The sequence below is a fragment of the Onthophagus taurus genome, chromosome 3 (assembly GCF_036711975.1).
Source record: "Onthophagus taurus isolate NC chromosome 3, IU_Otau_3.0, whole genome shotgun sequence".
NCBI lineage: Eukaryota > Metazoa > Arthropoda > Insecta > Coleoptera > Scarabaeidae > Onthophagus > Onthophagus taurus.
This window is the reverse complement of record NC_091968.1, coordinates 29,882,616-29,898,845: the sequence shown is the minus strand read 5'-3', so window position 1 is coordinate 29,898,845 and position 16,230 is coordinate 29,882,616. Positions and strand designations below refer to the sequence as shown.

Below are 16,230 nucleotides of genomic sequence, written 5' to 3'. Positions count from 1 at the left end.
CACAAAAAGCTTCTAATTATAAAAGTTGTAGTAAATTTGAACCTCTACAACTTCGCTGTCTTTTCTTTTTACTCTGCGAGGCTTAGGAACATAGATATTGCTGAAAAAGTAGTAAGCCGATTTTGGCGGAATGAAAGGTTAATAACATACCGGAGAAATCGGAAAATATAACTCGCTCAGAAAACATGTATTAATAAAAGTTGTAGCAAATTTAATCTTCTTTAACATCGCTCTCTTTTGTTTCTGCTCTGTGAAGCTTAGGAACATAGATATTGTGGAAAGAGTACTAAGCCGATTTTGGCAGAACGAGATGTTAAGATCATGCCACAGAAATCGGAAAATATAACTCGCACAAAAAGCTTCTAATTATAAAAGTTGTAGTAAATTTGAACCTCTACAACTTCGCTGTCTTTTCTTTTTGCTCTGCGAGGCTTAGGAACATAGATATTGCTGAAAAAGTAGTAAGCCGATTTTGGCGGAATGAAAGGTTAATAACATACCGGAGAAATCGGAAAATATAACTCGCCCAGAAAACATGTATTAATAAAAGTTATAGCAAATTTAATCTTCTTTAACTTCGCTCTCTTTTGTGTTTGTTCTGCGCGGCTTAGTAACATAGATATTGTTCAAAAAGCAATAAGTCGATTTTAACAACGTAAAGACCCTTCGTATACAATTAGTTCTTAAACTATTTCCGGTTTTGTTTTTTTTTAAATATGTACACTGAAATTGTCGTATTAACTGAAACGATGGAGGTAGGTTATTAAATCGGCTATCGCCTCGTTTTATTGGTCCCAGTGTTCTCTTCTACTTCCCCTTCATCGCCGTCGTCGTCTAGAATTTTACGATGACGCCGTAAAACCGAAAAGCGAAATGCCCCCGCCGTTACCGTTATTATTATCCGAATATATATGGTGAGGGCGTGGTCCCAATAGGACGTGTACCTCAAGAAACTCTTTAACAGCTACGAAATAACTATAACTGTAAATTTTTACCGTTTTACGTTTTATCGATTATGAGTCAGGCGAAGATAAAAATTGGAACAGCAAAAAAATGTTATGAAAAGGGTATTAATAAAGATCTTTTCTCATTTTTCTTTTCGTTTTTTTTTTTATTTTCGGTTCGGTTATAATCATTACATTATCTGGTACCCTCGAGCGTAACAAAAATCCCCTCTTTTTTTTTCAGTAAATAAAGTTTCTTGGCGAGGTGAAGGAGGTGAAGAAGGTGAGGGATGAGAAACTCCTCGTACGTCATGGTCTCTTCTCCTTCCTGGCGAAACAGAGGGAGGAAGCGAGGTTTTATGTTTTATGGGGATCCATAAAGTATCTTTTGTTGGGTTGCTCTCGCATGATTACCAACTGATAGAGCTTTTATCCACGTTTTTTCCTCTTTTTTTTGCTCGTTTTTCCTTGTTATTTACACCTTTTAGGTATCTTACTAAAGTTATTAACACAGAAAAGAAGTTGGAAATATAAATACAAAAAGAAATCAATAGGAAGCGGTTAAAAAGAAAAGATAGAGGAAATCAGAAATATCTTAATTGAACGAATGAGCACTTCTTTTATTCCGATTAAATTCCCCCGACGTAATCGTGAACAAGCCACCGACGTTATTTTACAAAGGGATAAGGAAGAGAATAAGCGTGCACACGCGAAATACTTGCACATAGAAAAGAATAGACGCGAAAAAGAGAAGGAAAATCGCGATTCTATGGCACAAGCGCAATAACTTCGGACCGGATGGAAATGGAATTTCCACACGCCAGTTGCGTCGCGACGTTCTCCATCAGCACGACGTCCTAGAAGACCGGAAGTTCCCTCGTACCATAGCGTTATCGTCTAGCTACAACAACAAAATAAAGCAATACAAGAAAATTAAGATCATTTATAAACTAGAAAAATTTTAACAATGATTTTAGTGGTTTAATTTAAATATTAAGAATTAAAGAAAAACTTAAAAATGTGTATGAAAAATCGAAATAACTGTAACATGATGTGGATTTTCCTACTGATGTTTAGTATATTAGATAGTTATTGTGCACTTTCTTATGAGATGATTGGTAAGTGATTAAGTGATTTAAGTAAAGTTAAAAAGATTAAAGTTAAAGTAAAAAATTAAGATTGAAATTAAAAAGTTTTGAGTGTAGATAGAAAAAAATAACTTTTTCTCTATTGAAAGTAGTTGGAGGGAACGGGTAAAAGAAGGTTTCTCTGAGAGAGCGTCAAATTAAAAGTTAATGACGAGACGACAGTTCGCTGGACCTAGAACCGCCCCCTTTTACTCCCCCGAGATTTAATTGCAGCTGGCAAAAACCGGGTAAAAGTGTCCTGCAATTAAAATTACTTGGGAAGTATGCGCTAGAGATTTTTTCATAATGAGATTTTAATCGATCAATTTTATTTTAGACTAAAAAAAATTATTCTATGAATACATTAATCACCCTGTATTACATTGATGGCGGTACGCAGCGTCTTCTGAAAATTTTATTTGAAACATATTTTGAGAAATAATATTTATTAAGAAAAATCATTCGTAATCTAATTCTAAGTAAATATTGGTTGAAAAGTTTTTTGATAAGACACATAATTATTGATATAACCTCAAAAACATTAATGTGCGTACCTATACACAATGATATCTACCGGAGATTTTCAAAATTTCTAATTGAAAAAATTATTTAAAATATAATTCTAAACAATTATTATTTGAAACAATTTTCAATTTAACCATTATTTAGCAAGTTAATGTATAAAATTACGAATCACCCTGTATTTCGTTTTATACCAGTGTACAGCCTTCCCTAGCGAAGACATCAAAAAATTTTATTAAGATAAATCATTCGCAACCTAATTCTAAGTAAATATTGTTTCAAAAGTTTTATGATACAACTCATAATTATTGACATAACCTCAAAAATATTGATTTTTATACCTATACATAACGATATCTAGCGGAGATTTTCAAAATTTCTATTTCAAAAAATTATTTAAAATGTTATTCTAAACAATTATTATTAGAAACAATTTTTAGTATAATTCGTATTTATCAAGTTAAAGTACAAAATTGCGAATCACCCTGTATTTCGTTTTATACCAGTGTACAGCCTTCCCTAGCGAAGATATCAAAAAAATTTATTAAGATAAATCATTCGCAACCTAATTCTAAGTAAATATTGTTTCAAAAGTTTTATGATACAACTCATATTTATTGACATAACCTCAAAAATATTGATTTTTATACCTATACATAACGATATGTAGCGGAGATTTTCAAAATTTCTATTTGAAAAAATTATTTCAAATGTTATTCTAAACAACTATTATTAGAAACAATTTTTAGTATAATCAGTATTTATCAAGGTAAAGTACAAAATTGGGAATCACCCTGTATTTCGTTTTATACCAGTGTACAGCCTTCCCTAGCGAAGATATCAAAAAATTTTATTAAGATAAATCATTCGCAACCTAATTCTAAGTAAATATTGTTTAAAATGTTTTATGATACAACTCATAATTATTGACATAACCTCAAAAATATTGATTTTTATACCTATACATAACGATATCTAGCGGAGATTTTCAAAATTTCTATTTGAAAAAATTATTTAAAATGTTATTCTAAACAACTATTATTAGAAACAATTTTTAGTATAATCAGTATTTATCAAGTTAATGTATAAAATTACGAATCACCCTGTATTTCGTTTTATACCAGTGTACAGCCTTCCCTAGCGAAGATATCAAAAAATTTTATTAAGATAAATCATTCGCAACCTAATTCTAAGTAAATATTGTTTAAAATGTTTTATGATACAACTCATAATTATTGACATAACCTCAAAAATATTGATTTTTATACCTATACATAACGATATCTAGCGGAGATTTTCAAAAATTCTATTTGAAAAAATTATTTAAAATGTTATTCTAAACAACTACTATTAGAAACAATTTTTAGTATAATCAGTATTTATCAAGTTAAAGTACAAAATTGCGAATCACCCTGTATTTCGTTTTATACCAGTGTACAGCCTTCCCTAGCGAAGATATCAAAAAATTTTATTAAGATAAATCATTCGTAACCTAATTCTAAGTAAATATTGTTTAAAATGTTTTATGATACAACTCATAATTATTGACATAACCTCAAAAATATTGATTTTTATACCTATACATAACGATATCTAGCGGAGATTTTCAAAATTTCTATTTGAAAAAATTATTTAAAATGTTATTCTAAACAACTATTATTAGAAACAATTTTTAGTATAATCAGTATTTATCAAGTTAAAGTACAAACTTGCGAATCACCCTGTATTTCGTGTTACACTAGTGTATTAACCAGTGTACCAGTCTATTAAAAAAAAATTACTTCTAATTCAATTTTGAGCACCTATTATTTAAACATTTTTTTAATAGAATCATATATTAACAATAATTATCGAAATAATCACAAGAATAGCTTTTTTAACGTACAATTCAACTGAGAAGTTTCTTGAATATGAACTAAGAGATGTAGAGGATCTCGACAAATCTGAAAGTTCTTAAACAATCCCTAGAATTTGGCGACCGGCATTGTTAGGGAAACACAGTGGCTGTTCAAAGTTCGCTCCGGCAAAGCCGGTCAACAAAGGGGTTCGCGGACGAACCTTATGAATAAATTATAAATTTGCAAAATCCAGGACGGAAAGGGTCATTAACTCCGCCCACAATTACCGAAGGCGGTAGAATGTAAAATCATATTCTAAACCTCTCTGTTTTCCCTCCCTTCTCACCTGATGTGATTAAGTGTCTCTTCGACTTCCGGAAGAGGGGAAACCCAGCGAAAGCTATGTAAAACCTCGAAAGCTGTGTTAATGACTGCCGAATTAAAACGTTTTTTCGTCCGTGATTAAGTCTTTGATTACGTAGGCGCCGCTTTGTGTTAATGAATCCCGAAAAGGAATAAATATGAAATCGAAACGAAACTGAATTTAAATTTTGTGAAAGCAGTGCTAATTAAAAAGCGAGATAACCCAAACGCAAATAATGCAAGTTTTAACATTTTAATCTGGACGTTATTTGTTTTTGGAACCGTGATTATCAGGTCCAAAAACAGAATAAACTGGTAAACATGTTAAGCTGTTACAGGATTTTAGAGTCAGAGTAAATACAATTTCCGAAATTATTTTATGCTGTTTGTGATGTTTAAACCAAGTTTTCTAAAAGCTCATTTAATTAACGATCGGATTTTGAATTAAAATGGTTCTCTATAGTCGATAAATCCATCAATACTATTTTACAAATATTAAAACTTACAAGGTGAATATCTTAAAAATGGGGGTTGATACGAAAAAACATTATTCTTCTTTTTCGATTTAAAAATAATTTTTCTATGTGATCAATTAATTCGTTTTTCTTTTAATATCTTATATGTTAACAGAACATAATAAATACTATTTTTTATACCAGTGTACAGCGCCATCTAGGAAAGATATCAAAAAAAATTATTAAAATAATAATTTTTAAATTTAATTCTAATCAATTATTATATGAAACATTTTTTGATATTCCCAATACTTTTTGGGTAAATCCTTAAAGAATTATTTTTTTGGTACAGTTCCATGCAAAAGTTTTAAAAATCATTTCTTTTTTGTTGCAACTGAATTTATTTAAAATTTAAATACAAATTTACGGAAATAAAAGATATTGATTTATTTATTTAAACTGTTACAATTTTTTTTTGAACGATTTTTTTATAACCGACTGCTGTAAATCTGTAAACTCAAAAACCCGTCGACTGGTTTAACCGAATCAGTTCGAAAACCCTTTCAGTCTTTTACATTATTCGTTTCGTAACAATTACAATGACAATTCAAATGTGAGAGAAAAACAATGATAAAAAAAGGTCGCAAAAAAAGGTTAGAAAAAATATTGATTCTATAAAAAAAGAAATATGGAAAACGTATTTTGTTGATGCAAATTTCATATAAACCCGCCCACCGATTGACGGTTTTATTTTGCATTTTTAAATGCTAATTGGAATTTCACATGGAAGTTATAAACAATACATCGATTTTGAATGTATATATATAATATTTTTTATTGTTAACCGTTTTAACTGGAGAATCGAAATAAATTATCGGGATACATACCGGGAATTTCATAATTCTAGTTTTCGTTCAGTAAAAATATACCACAATCTAACGCTGAATAACAATTAAAACTAGAACTAACACTAGAACTGGAACTAGAAACTTTCTAGTTTTAGGTCTAGTGTTAGTTCTAGTTCAATAAAAATATTTTTTGTAATTCGCGACGGTAATGAAAGCTATTACAGTACTCAAACGGGTGCTGTAATGACACTCTTTACAGCATCCGATGCTGTAATGAGATTTTAGTAACATTTTATGGAACCAGTTCAAGTTGGTGACATTGGGTCATTTTTCTAGTTGTCAATGTGACAATTTTTGTCTATGGATGTTTAAACACGTTCTTAGCATCAAATACAAGGTCCACAATGATGAGGACATGGACTCTGAGCAATTTCTCTTATTTTGGGAGGTGTACAGGGTGGTTCAAATTCGATGTCCGAATAGGCTAACTCGGAAACTATAAGAGTTAGAAAAAAAGTAGCTTCCATGTCATGATCTCGTTTTTCGAGAAACTGCTAATGCCGAAAACCTCATAGCGCTATCGTCTTTTGTTTTTCCCCTAGAGGCCAAAATTGAAAATATCGTAAAACCAGCAAGTGCAATTATCTTCGTTATTATTCTAGGTGGAGTATTATAACTAAGACATTATATGGACACTTTTTTACAGAGAATTTGATGATGTAGACAAAAAAATTTTTAAGGTTTTAGATTTTGAGATATCATGACAATTTTCATTTTTTTAAATGGAAACAACCACTGATTATTCGTTTATTAAATTCTTTACTTTTTTCTGATTACAAAAATATAGGGTTCGAAAGGTCTATTTCTTATTGTTTTAGAATAAAGCTAAAAATAAACTTTTTTTATAAAATTTCCATCTAGTGTCGTCGACGAAATTAAATTTACAGTTTCCTGTAAATTACGGTATTATAACTAAAAATTATTCTACTAAAAATTTATATAAAATTTACTTTATTTTCTAATATGTAACATTCTAATATGTTAAACTTTTCGTAATCCATCTTAAAAAACAGGATTTTTAAAGTGACACTTCAGAAAATTTTTGTATACAAATGTTGCTGTTTATTTGAATTAAGAAAAAACATATGGCGCCATCTATCAATAATTTATTAAGTCATTTAAGAATAATATTAAATATTAATAAAAAATGTGAAATAATGCAATCTATTTCAACTTTTGCATAATTACATATATAAATTAAATAGTTCAACAAATATATTTGTTTCAAATATCAGAAATATGTTTTTTTTTTTCATTTTTAATTATAGTACCGTAATTTACAGGAAACTGTAAATTTAATTTTTTGGAAGACACTAAAAGAAAAGTAAATTTTTAGCTTTATTCTAAAACAATAAGAAATAGACCTTTCGAACCCTATATTTTTGTAATCAGAAAAAAATAACGAATTTAATAAGCGAATAATCAGTGGTTGTTTCCATTTAAAAAAACGAACATTGTGATAATATCTCAAAATCTAAAACCAAAAAAATTTTTTTGACTACGTCATCAAATTCTCTGTAAAAAAGTGTCCATATAATGTTTTAGTTATAATACTCCAGCTATAATAATAACCAAGATAATTGCGCTTGCTGGTTTTACGATATTTTCAATTTTAGCCTCTAGCGGAAAAACAAAAGACGATAGCGCTATGAGGTTTTCGGCATTAGCAGTTTCTCGAAAAACGAGATCATGACATGTAAGCTACTTTTTTTCTAACTCTTATAGTTTCCGAGTTAGCCTATTCGGACATCGAATTTGAACCACCCTGTACATCAAACATTTTTTTCAGATGAATATATTTTGTTTTAACAGTTTCTATTTTCAAGTGTTCCGGTGTTACCAACTGCTACATACCTGTTTCCCTACATTGCCAAAATTTACTTTATTTTTGTTAAAAAAAAGTATAAAAACGCGAATTACAAAAAATAGCATAAAAAACACGTTTCATAAGACTTAAAGCACTCATTCATTAAAAATTCAAGTACTCATTCAAATTGAATTCGTGCATTTCAAGCGTGTCTTACGAAACTTGTTTTTTAATATACTATTATGCTAACTCGCGCTACCTACCACCTACCAGCCGTCTTAAGAGAGGTACGGCTAAACGGAATGTTTCAAGTTGTAGGTCGAGTGTTAGTTCTAGTGCTAGTGTTAGTCTAATTTTATTTGTTATTCAGCGCTAGATTGTTGTATATTTTTATTGAGCTGTAACGGACACTGCGTTATCAATACGGGCATATTGATCCGTTATATCGAGGTTTTACTGTAATGTTAAATTATATTGACATGTTGCTTTTTATATGGGACAAAGTAAGTAGGTACGCCCTGGTTTTTATGGAAATATATTTTTGTATAGTGCATCTTAAGCGAAAGTCACTACTGTATTGATTCCTGCTTAATTTATCTTTGTGTCACAAAGTTTAAAAAATCTTTTAAAAATTGCATTTACGATTGAGTAATTTTTCAGTTTATAACACGATAAGCTTCAAACTCCAGATGTCTGAATTTAAATTAACGCCCCCAGATCACGCTACGATCGTGCCATTTACTTGTTAGTGAGTTAAGTTATACCATGTAGGGAGCCGCAAAAATTGTGTATCGAGCATTTTCAAGATCGTAAATTTTCCGTCTTGAAGAAGGTGACTTCGTTTCATCGCCCGTCGTATCTAAAACGTCTCCTCGTATATCTTACTGTGTACATCGTCGTAACGTTAAACTGACACATACACAGCGTTTTACGTTTTTTACTTAACATCAAACGATAACGTAACGTACAAACTTATGGTTTCAATGTTTTCAACGTCTTTTAATAAGAATATTGAAGTACTCGTGTTAAAAGTTTGTGAATTGGGGCTAAAAAACTTCGTACGCATCTTCAAGGGGGGATGTTTAAGCGAGTTAAAGCCCTTAAGGGAGAACTCATCCTTCCCTCTACATCCAAGTTTTGGAAACTTCCGGAAATAAATACAATTTTAGGGAGTGGTAGTATTTCGTTGTTAAATCGAGGGGTTGGTAAATGGAGCTTTTATGTTTAAATTTTTTAAATATATTTATTAATAAATTTAAAATAATTATTTCATTAAAAATCTGTTTAATATCGTACAATTAAAAAGTTGTTTTGTTCAATTTACCAATTATTTTTAAACTGATTTTTCGATTTATAAACGTACACACATCGGTTGTATGATCGTTAGTACATCGAATAAAATATCATCGAAAACCCCCCTTAACAAATCCAACCGGCAAAGCTAATTAATAAATAATTGGCAGGGCGTAAATTAAATTTAAATTGGATTTGTGCGATGCGGATTTATTATTAACTCTGTTCGGGTTTGGCGGTATCCTGGGTTTAACATGTAATTTTTTTTTACACAAAGTACAAATTATATTATTAATGCATCCGATTTGCATAAAGTCATATATTTATACCAACATAAAGCATTTTTAATGTATTTATCTATTCAAAGAATAAATCTTTATTCAAACAGAAATTTTGAAAATTGCTAACGTCGCTGTTTCAACTATAAATTTATGTATTTGAGGTTATATCAATAATTATGGGTTGTATCAGAAAAATTTTCAAACAATATTTATTTAAAATTTAGTCACGAATGATTTATCTCTATAACATTTTTTGACATCTTTACTAGGGAAGGCTGTATAGGGTGGTTCAAATTCGATGTCCGAATAGGCTAACTCGAAAACTATAAGAGTTAGAAAAAAAGTAGCTGACATGTCATGATCTCGTTTTTCGAGAAACTGCTAATGCCGAAAACCTCATAGCGCTATCGTCTTTTGTTTTTCCCCTAGAGGCCAAAATTGCCAATAAGTGCAATTATCTTTGTTATTATTATAGGTGGATTATTATAACTACGACATTATATGGACACTTTTTTACAGAGAATTTCATGACATAGTCAAAAAAAAATGTTCGGTTTTAGATTTTGAGATATAAGGAGAATTTTCGTTTTTTTAAATGGAAACAACCACTGATTATTAGTTTATTAAATTCGTTATTTTTTTCTGATTACAAAAATTTAGGGTTCGACAGGTCTATTTCTTATTGTTTTAGAATAAAGCTAAAAATAAACTTTTTTTATAAAATTTCCATCTAGTGTCGTCGAGGAAATTAAATTTACAGTTTCCTGTAAGTTACGGGGCGGTAGGTAAAATCTAAAAAGTTAACAATTAAATACGAAGATAACTTCTAGTATTTAAAAACAAATAATTTTCTAATATGTAACATTCTAACATGTCAAACTTTTCAAAATTTTCGTAATTGATCTTAAAAACAGGATTTTTAAAGTGACACTTCAGAAAATTTTCGAATACAAACAAATGTTGCTATGTTTATTTGAATAAAAAAAAACATATCAGCGCCATCTATCGATAATTTATTAAGTCATTTAAAAATAATATTAAATCGTAATAAAAAATGTGAAATAATGCAATCTATTCCAACTTTTGTGTAAAACATATATAAATTAAACAGTTCAACAAATATATTTGTTTCAAATATCAGAAATATGTTTTTTTAATTTTTAGTTATAATTTACAGGAAACTGTAAATTTAATTTCTTCGACGACACTAAAAGAAAAGTTTATTTTTAGTTTTATTCTAAAACAATAAGAAATAGGCCTGTCAAACCCTATATTTTTGTAATCAGAAAAAAATAACGAATTTATTAAGCGAATAATCAGTGCTTGTTTCCATTTAAAAAAACGAACATTGTGATAATATCTCAAAATCTAAACCCGACAACATTTTTTTGACTACGTCATCAAATTCTCTGTAAAAAAGTGTCCATATAATGTTTTAGTTATAATACTCCACCTATAGTAATAACCAAGATAATTACATTTGCGGGTTTTACGATATTTTCAATTTTGGCCTCTAGCGGAAAAACAAAAGACGATAGCGGTATGAGGTTTTCGGCATTAGCAGTTTCTCGAAAAACGAGATCATGACATGTAAGCTACTTTTCTTCTAACTCTTATAGTTTTCGAGTTAGCCTATTCGGACATCGAATTTGAACCACCCTGTACATTAGTATAAGATGAAATACAGGGTTGTTCGCAATTTTTTAAATAAGACACATAAATATTAGTTATACTGAAAATTGTTTCACATAATAGTTGTTTTGAATTAAATTTTAAACAACTTATTCAAACAAAAATGTTGAAAATCTTCACTAGAAGTCGTTGTCTAAAGGTATGCAAATCAATGTTCTTTAGATTATGTCAATAATCATGAGTTGTATTAAAAAAAAATTCCAACAATATTTACTGAAAATTACGTTTCGAATGATTTATCTTAATAATATTTTTGAATATCCCCACTAGGGAAGGCTGTACAGGGTGGGCAAATTTGGGTGTTATTATAGGCTATCTCAGAAACTATAAGAGATACGAAAAAAGTAAGTGCCATGTCCCGATCTCTTTTTTCGAGACTAACCCAATCCCACAAACACCAAACCTCTATCTTCTTTTGTTTTTAAGTTATAGCCAAAAAGTCAAATTTTAGTGATTTTAAAAAATGCTCATATTTCGTTTATTTTTGAAATTAGAGAAATGGGGTTGATACGTTCTTAAGACACTTTTTTAAGTAGATTATACTGCCGTTGAAAAATTTTAAAAATATTTGATGATTTTAGAGATACAACACAAAGATGTATTTTTTTAAATGCAAACTATAGTAGATTATGGTGTTACTGAAAAGAGCATATTTTTAGATTTCCAATGATGTATTGCACGCATGGTGTATATGGGGAAAATAAGCGTTATTTTTTAATTCTAAAATATTAAAGGTTAATATTAAAAATTTTAATTATAGTAGGCGAGGAAAACGTTAAATGCCACTTAGTTACTATAGTAACGTGAGTTTACTGATTATTTAATTCATGAATTTTTCGAAACGAGTTTCCCGCTTAAAAATTCCTCATTATCTTTAAATACATAAAGCGATAAAATTAAAAAATGACTCTTTGAAAATGATAGATAAGGCTCCATATCCCATATAAACATCGTTTTAACGGAAAGTCCACTGCCCAATTTATGATCCCTAATCTTCCTCTATCTCACCCAATTTCAAAAGAAAAGGTTGCTAATATGAAAAAATTTGTAAATCTCATGGTTGGGGAAAACTGGGAAAATACTACCGAAGATTTCATTCATTAATACCCAACTGTTCTAACTTTACAACCAGTAAGTGTAGTAGAAGAAGATGACACAGTCTGTGATTGTTTAGTTCCTGAAGTTGTTGTTCATATTTAATTATTCATTAATTAATACGTTTCTTGTATTTTTAATAAACAAACTTTATCTACAAATAATATTTTATTGGTGAACAAAGTCAGGGATAAGACACTGAAAAATTTAAATCAACTATTCAAAGTTTTTATTCGTTGGTACAAAACCAACTTTATCCTGCATAATGGTACAAGACCAACATTCTGTCATATTCGTGCAAAACCATATAGCAATTAGGTAGTAATTACTGTCCGAACCCGCCTACTATAATCAAAATTTTGAATTGGAAAGCTAAAAATATGCTCTTTTCATTAACATCATAATCAAGTATAGTTTGTATTTAAAAAAATACAACTTTGTGTTGTATCTCAAAAATCATTAAATATTTTTAAAATTTTTCAACGGCAGTGTATTCTGCTTAAAAAAGTGCCTTAAGAACGCATCAACCCCATTTCTCTAATTTCAAAAATAAACGTAATATGAGCATTTTTTGAACTCACGAAAATTTGACATTTTGGCTATAACTTAAAAACAAAAGAAGATAGAGGTTTGGTGTTTGCGGGATTGGATTAATCTTGAAAAAAGAGACCGGGACATGACACCTACTTTTTTTGTATTTCTTATAGTTTCTGAGATAGCCTATAATAACACCCAAATTTGCCCACCCTGTACACTGGTATAAAATGAAATACAGGATGATTCGTTATTCATTACATAAGATTCATAAATATTGGTTATATTGAATATTGTTTTAAATAATAGTTGTTTTGAAATAAGTTTTAAACAACTTATTCAAATAAAAATTTTTAAAATCTCCACTAGATGTCGTGTAAAAGTATGCAAATCAATGTTTTTTAGGTTATATCAATAATTATGAGTTGTGTCAAAATATTTTTCCAACAAGATTTACTTAAAATTAGGTTACAAGTGATTTATTTTAATAACATTTTTTGATATCTCCACTAAGAAAGGCTGATATAGACTGATATAAAATGACATATTGATTTACATTTTAGTACACAAAATTTACTTCAAGTTACTTCAAACAATATTTACTTATAATTATATTTATCTTAACAGTTTCATAGTTTGATGTTTTGTTCTTTTTCTAGAACGTTTTATTAATTTTTCGTTTTTAGATAACCCATAAAATGTTTTTTCTATACAGTAAATCATAGAAAACGATATTTTGTTATACGTTTCGTATACGTGTGTATATACATAACACACACGTTCTGATTTATCGCAGGAACTTTCGCAGTCCTGCGTCACGTAGTGACACCGGCGATAAATTTTAATGTTTGTTGTAAACCCGAGCGATATTTGCCGAGAGCCGGGCCGGCGTTTAATCCGCACGTTATTGTACAATAAATGCAAATGGCTCCGGTTTTATTGTCTAAACATTGCCGGGCGCAAGAACCCGCCTCGGAACAAAATTAATAATTTCGTGTTGACGTTAATTATGGCACACTTCGTTAGCCCCCCCATTCCGCCCATTCAACCCCATCGATTTCGAATAGCAGATTGAAAATTCGAATTTAGTGAACAAATTTTTTTTTGAATTCCTTTTTTCTTCGGCACGATTTGAAGGAAACGAAAATTGATTTACAATCAGTCATAATTTTCGTCCGGAGCATTAAAAAGCGATAACAAGTGACTGACAGTATCGGAAATCAGGTCGGGTCGCGACTTTTGAACCGGCCTTAAATAAAATATGACTTGGGAAGGTTAAAGCTAGCAAAAAATATAAATAGAGAAGAAAGAAAAACGAACTCCAAAACTGAAGGGTTTTATCGGGATTCTTTGACCTTTTACTTCATTTTGCATTTACTGGACTCGAGACGATCAATAATTTCATAAATAAAGTTTATGTATTAATATTTAATACGTTTTCAGATAATCCTAAAAAGAATGATAATAAAAAAATTACTAATAAATTTCATCACCCTGTAGAGTTATCCGTACATAATATTTGTAAATATTGCTTATATTGAAAATTGTTACAAATAATAATTGTTTAGAATTAAATTTTAAACAACTTATTCTAATAGTAATTTTGAATATCTGCTCTAGATGTCGTTGTGTACAGGTATACAAATTAATGTTTTTGAGGTTACGTCAATAATTATGGGTTGTATCAAAACATTTTTCCAACGATATTTACTTAAAATTAGGCTACAAATAATTTATATTAATAACATTTTTTGATATCTTCACTAGGGAAGGCTCTACACTGGTATAAAATGAAATACAGGGTGATTTGCTATTTTGTACATGAAATTGGTTATATTGAAAATTGTTTCAAATAATAATTGTTTAGAATTAAATTTTAAACAACTTATTCTAATAGTAATTTTGAATATCTGCTCTAGATGTCGTTGTGTACAGGTATACAAATTAATGTTTTTGAGGTTACGTCAATAATTATGGGTTGTATCAAAACATTTTTCCAACGATATTTACTTAAAATTAGGCTATAAATGATTTATATTAATAACATTTTTTGATATCTTCACTAGGGAAGGCTCTACACTGGTATAAAATGAAATACAGGGTGATTTGCTATTTTGTACATGAAATTGGTTATATTGAAAATTGTTTCAAATAATAATTGTTTAGAATTAAATTTTAAACAACTTATTCTAATAGTAATTTTGAATATCTGCTCTAGATGTCGTTGTGTACAGGTATACAAATTAATGTTTTTGAGGTTACGTCAATAATTATGGGTTGTATCAAAACATTTTTCCAACGATATTTACTTAAAATTAGGCTATAAATGATTTATATTAATAACATTTTTTGATATCTTCACTAGGGAAGGCTCTACACTGGTATAAAATGAAATACAGGGTGATTTGCTATTTTGTACATGAAATTGGTTATATTGAAAATTGTTTCAAATAATAATTGTTTAGAATTAAATTTTAAACAACTTATTCTAATAGTAATTTTGAATATCTGCTCTAGATGTCGTTGTGTACAGGTATACAAATTAATGTTTTTGAGGTTACGTCAATAATTATGGGTTGTATCAAAACATTTTTCCAACGATATTTACTTAAAATTAGGCTATAAATGATTTATATTAATAACATTTTTTGATATCTTCACTAGGGAAGGCTCTACACTGGTATAAAATGAAATACAGGGTGATTTGCTATTTTGTACATGAAATTGGTTATATTGAAAATTGTTTCAAATAATAATTGTTTAGAATTAAATTTTAAACAACTTATTCTAATAGTAATTTTGAATATCTGCTCTAGATGTCGTTGTGTACAGGTATACAAATTAATGTTTTTGAGGTTACGTCAATAATTATGGGTTGTATCAAAACATTTTTCCAACGATATTTACTTAAAATTAGGCTATAAATGATTTATATTAATAACATTTTTTGATATCTTCACTAGGGAAGGCTCTACACTGGTATAAAATGAAATACAGGGTGATTTGCTATTTTGTACATGAAATTGGTTATATTGAAAATTGTTTCAAATAATAATTGTTTAGAATTAAATTTTAAACAACTTATTCTAATAGTAATTTTGAATATCTGCTCTAGATGTCGTTGTGTACAGGTATACAAATTAATGTTTTTGAGGTTACGTCAATAATTATGGGTTGTATCAAAACATTTTTCCAACGATATTTACTTAAAATTAGGCTATAAATGATTTATATTAATAACATTTTTTGATATCTTCACTAGGGAAGGCTCTACACTGGTATAAAATGAAATACAGGGTGATTTGCTATTTTGTACATGAAATTGGTTATATTGAAAATTGTTTCAAATAATAATTGTTTAGAATTAAATT

General features: G+C 29.2%; 1 protein-coding gene across 1 annotated transcript in view; it reads left to right on the top strand.

Moving 5' to 3' along the window:
• The first annotated feature begins 1,774 nt into the window (after positions 1 to 1,774).
• Positions 1,775 to 16,230, top strand: part of LOC111420022 (acid sphingomyelinase-like phosphodiesterase 3b) — a 147,927-nt gene continuing 133,471 nt past the window's right edge. Inside the window, exon 1 of the mRNA XM_071194777.1 lies at positions 1,775 to 2,062. Within this exon, the coding sequence (XP_071050878.1) occupies positions 1,963 to 2,062 (100 nt within the window). The 5' untranslated portion in view covers positions 1,775 to 1,962. The remainder of the gene's footprint in view (positions 2,063 to 16,230) is intronic.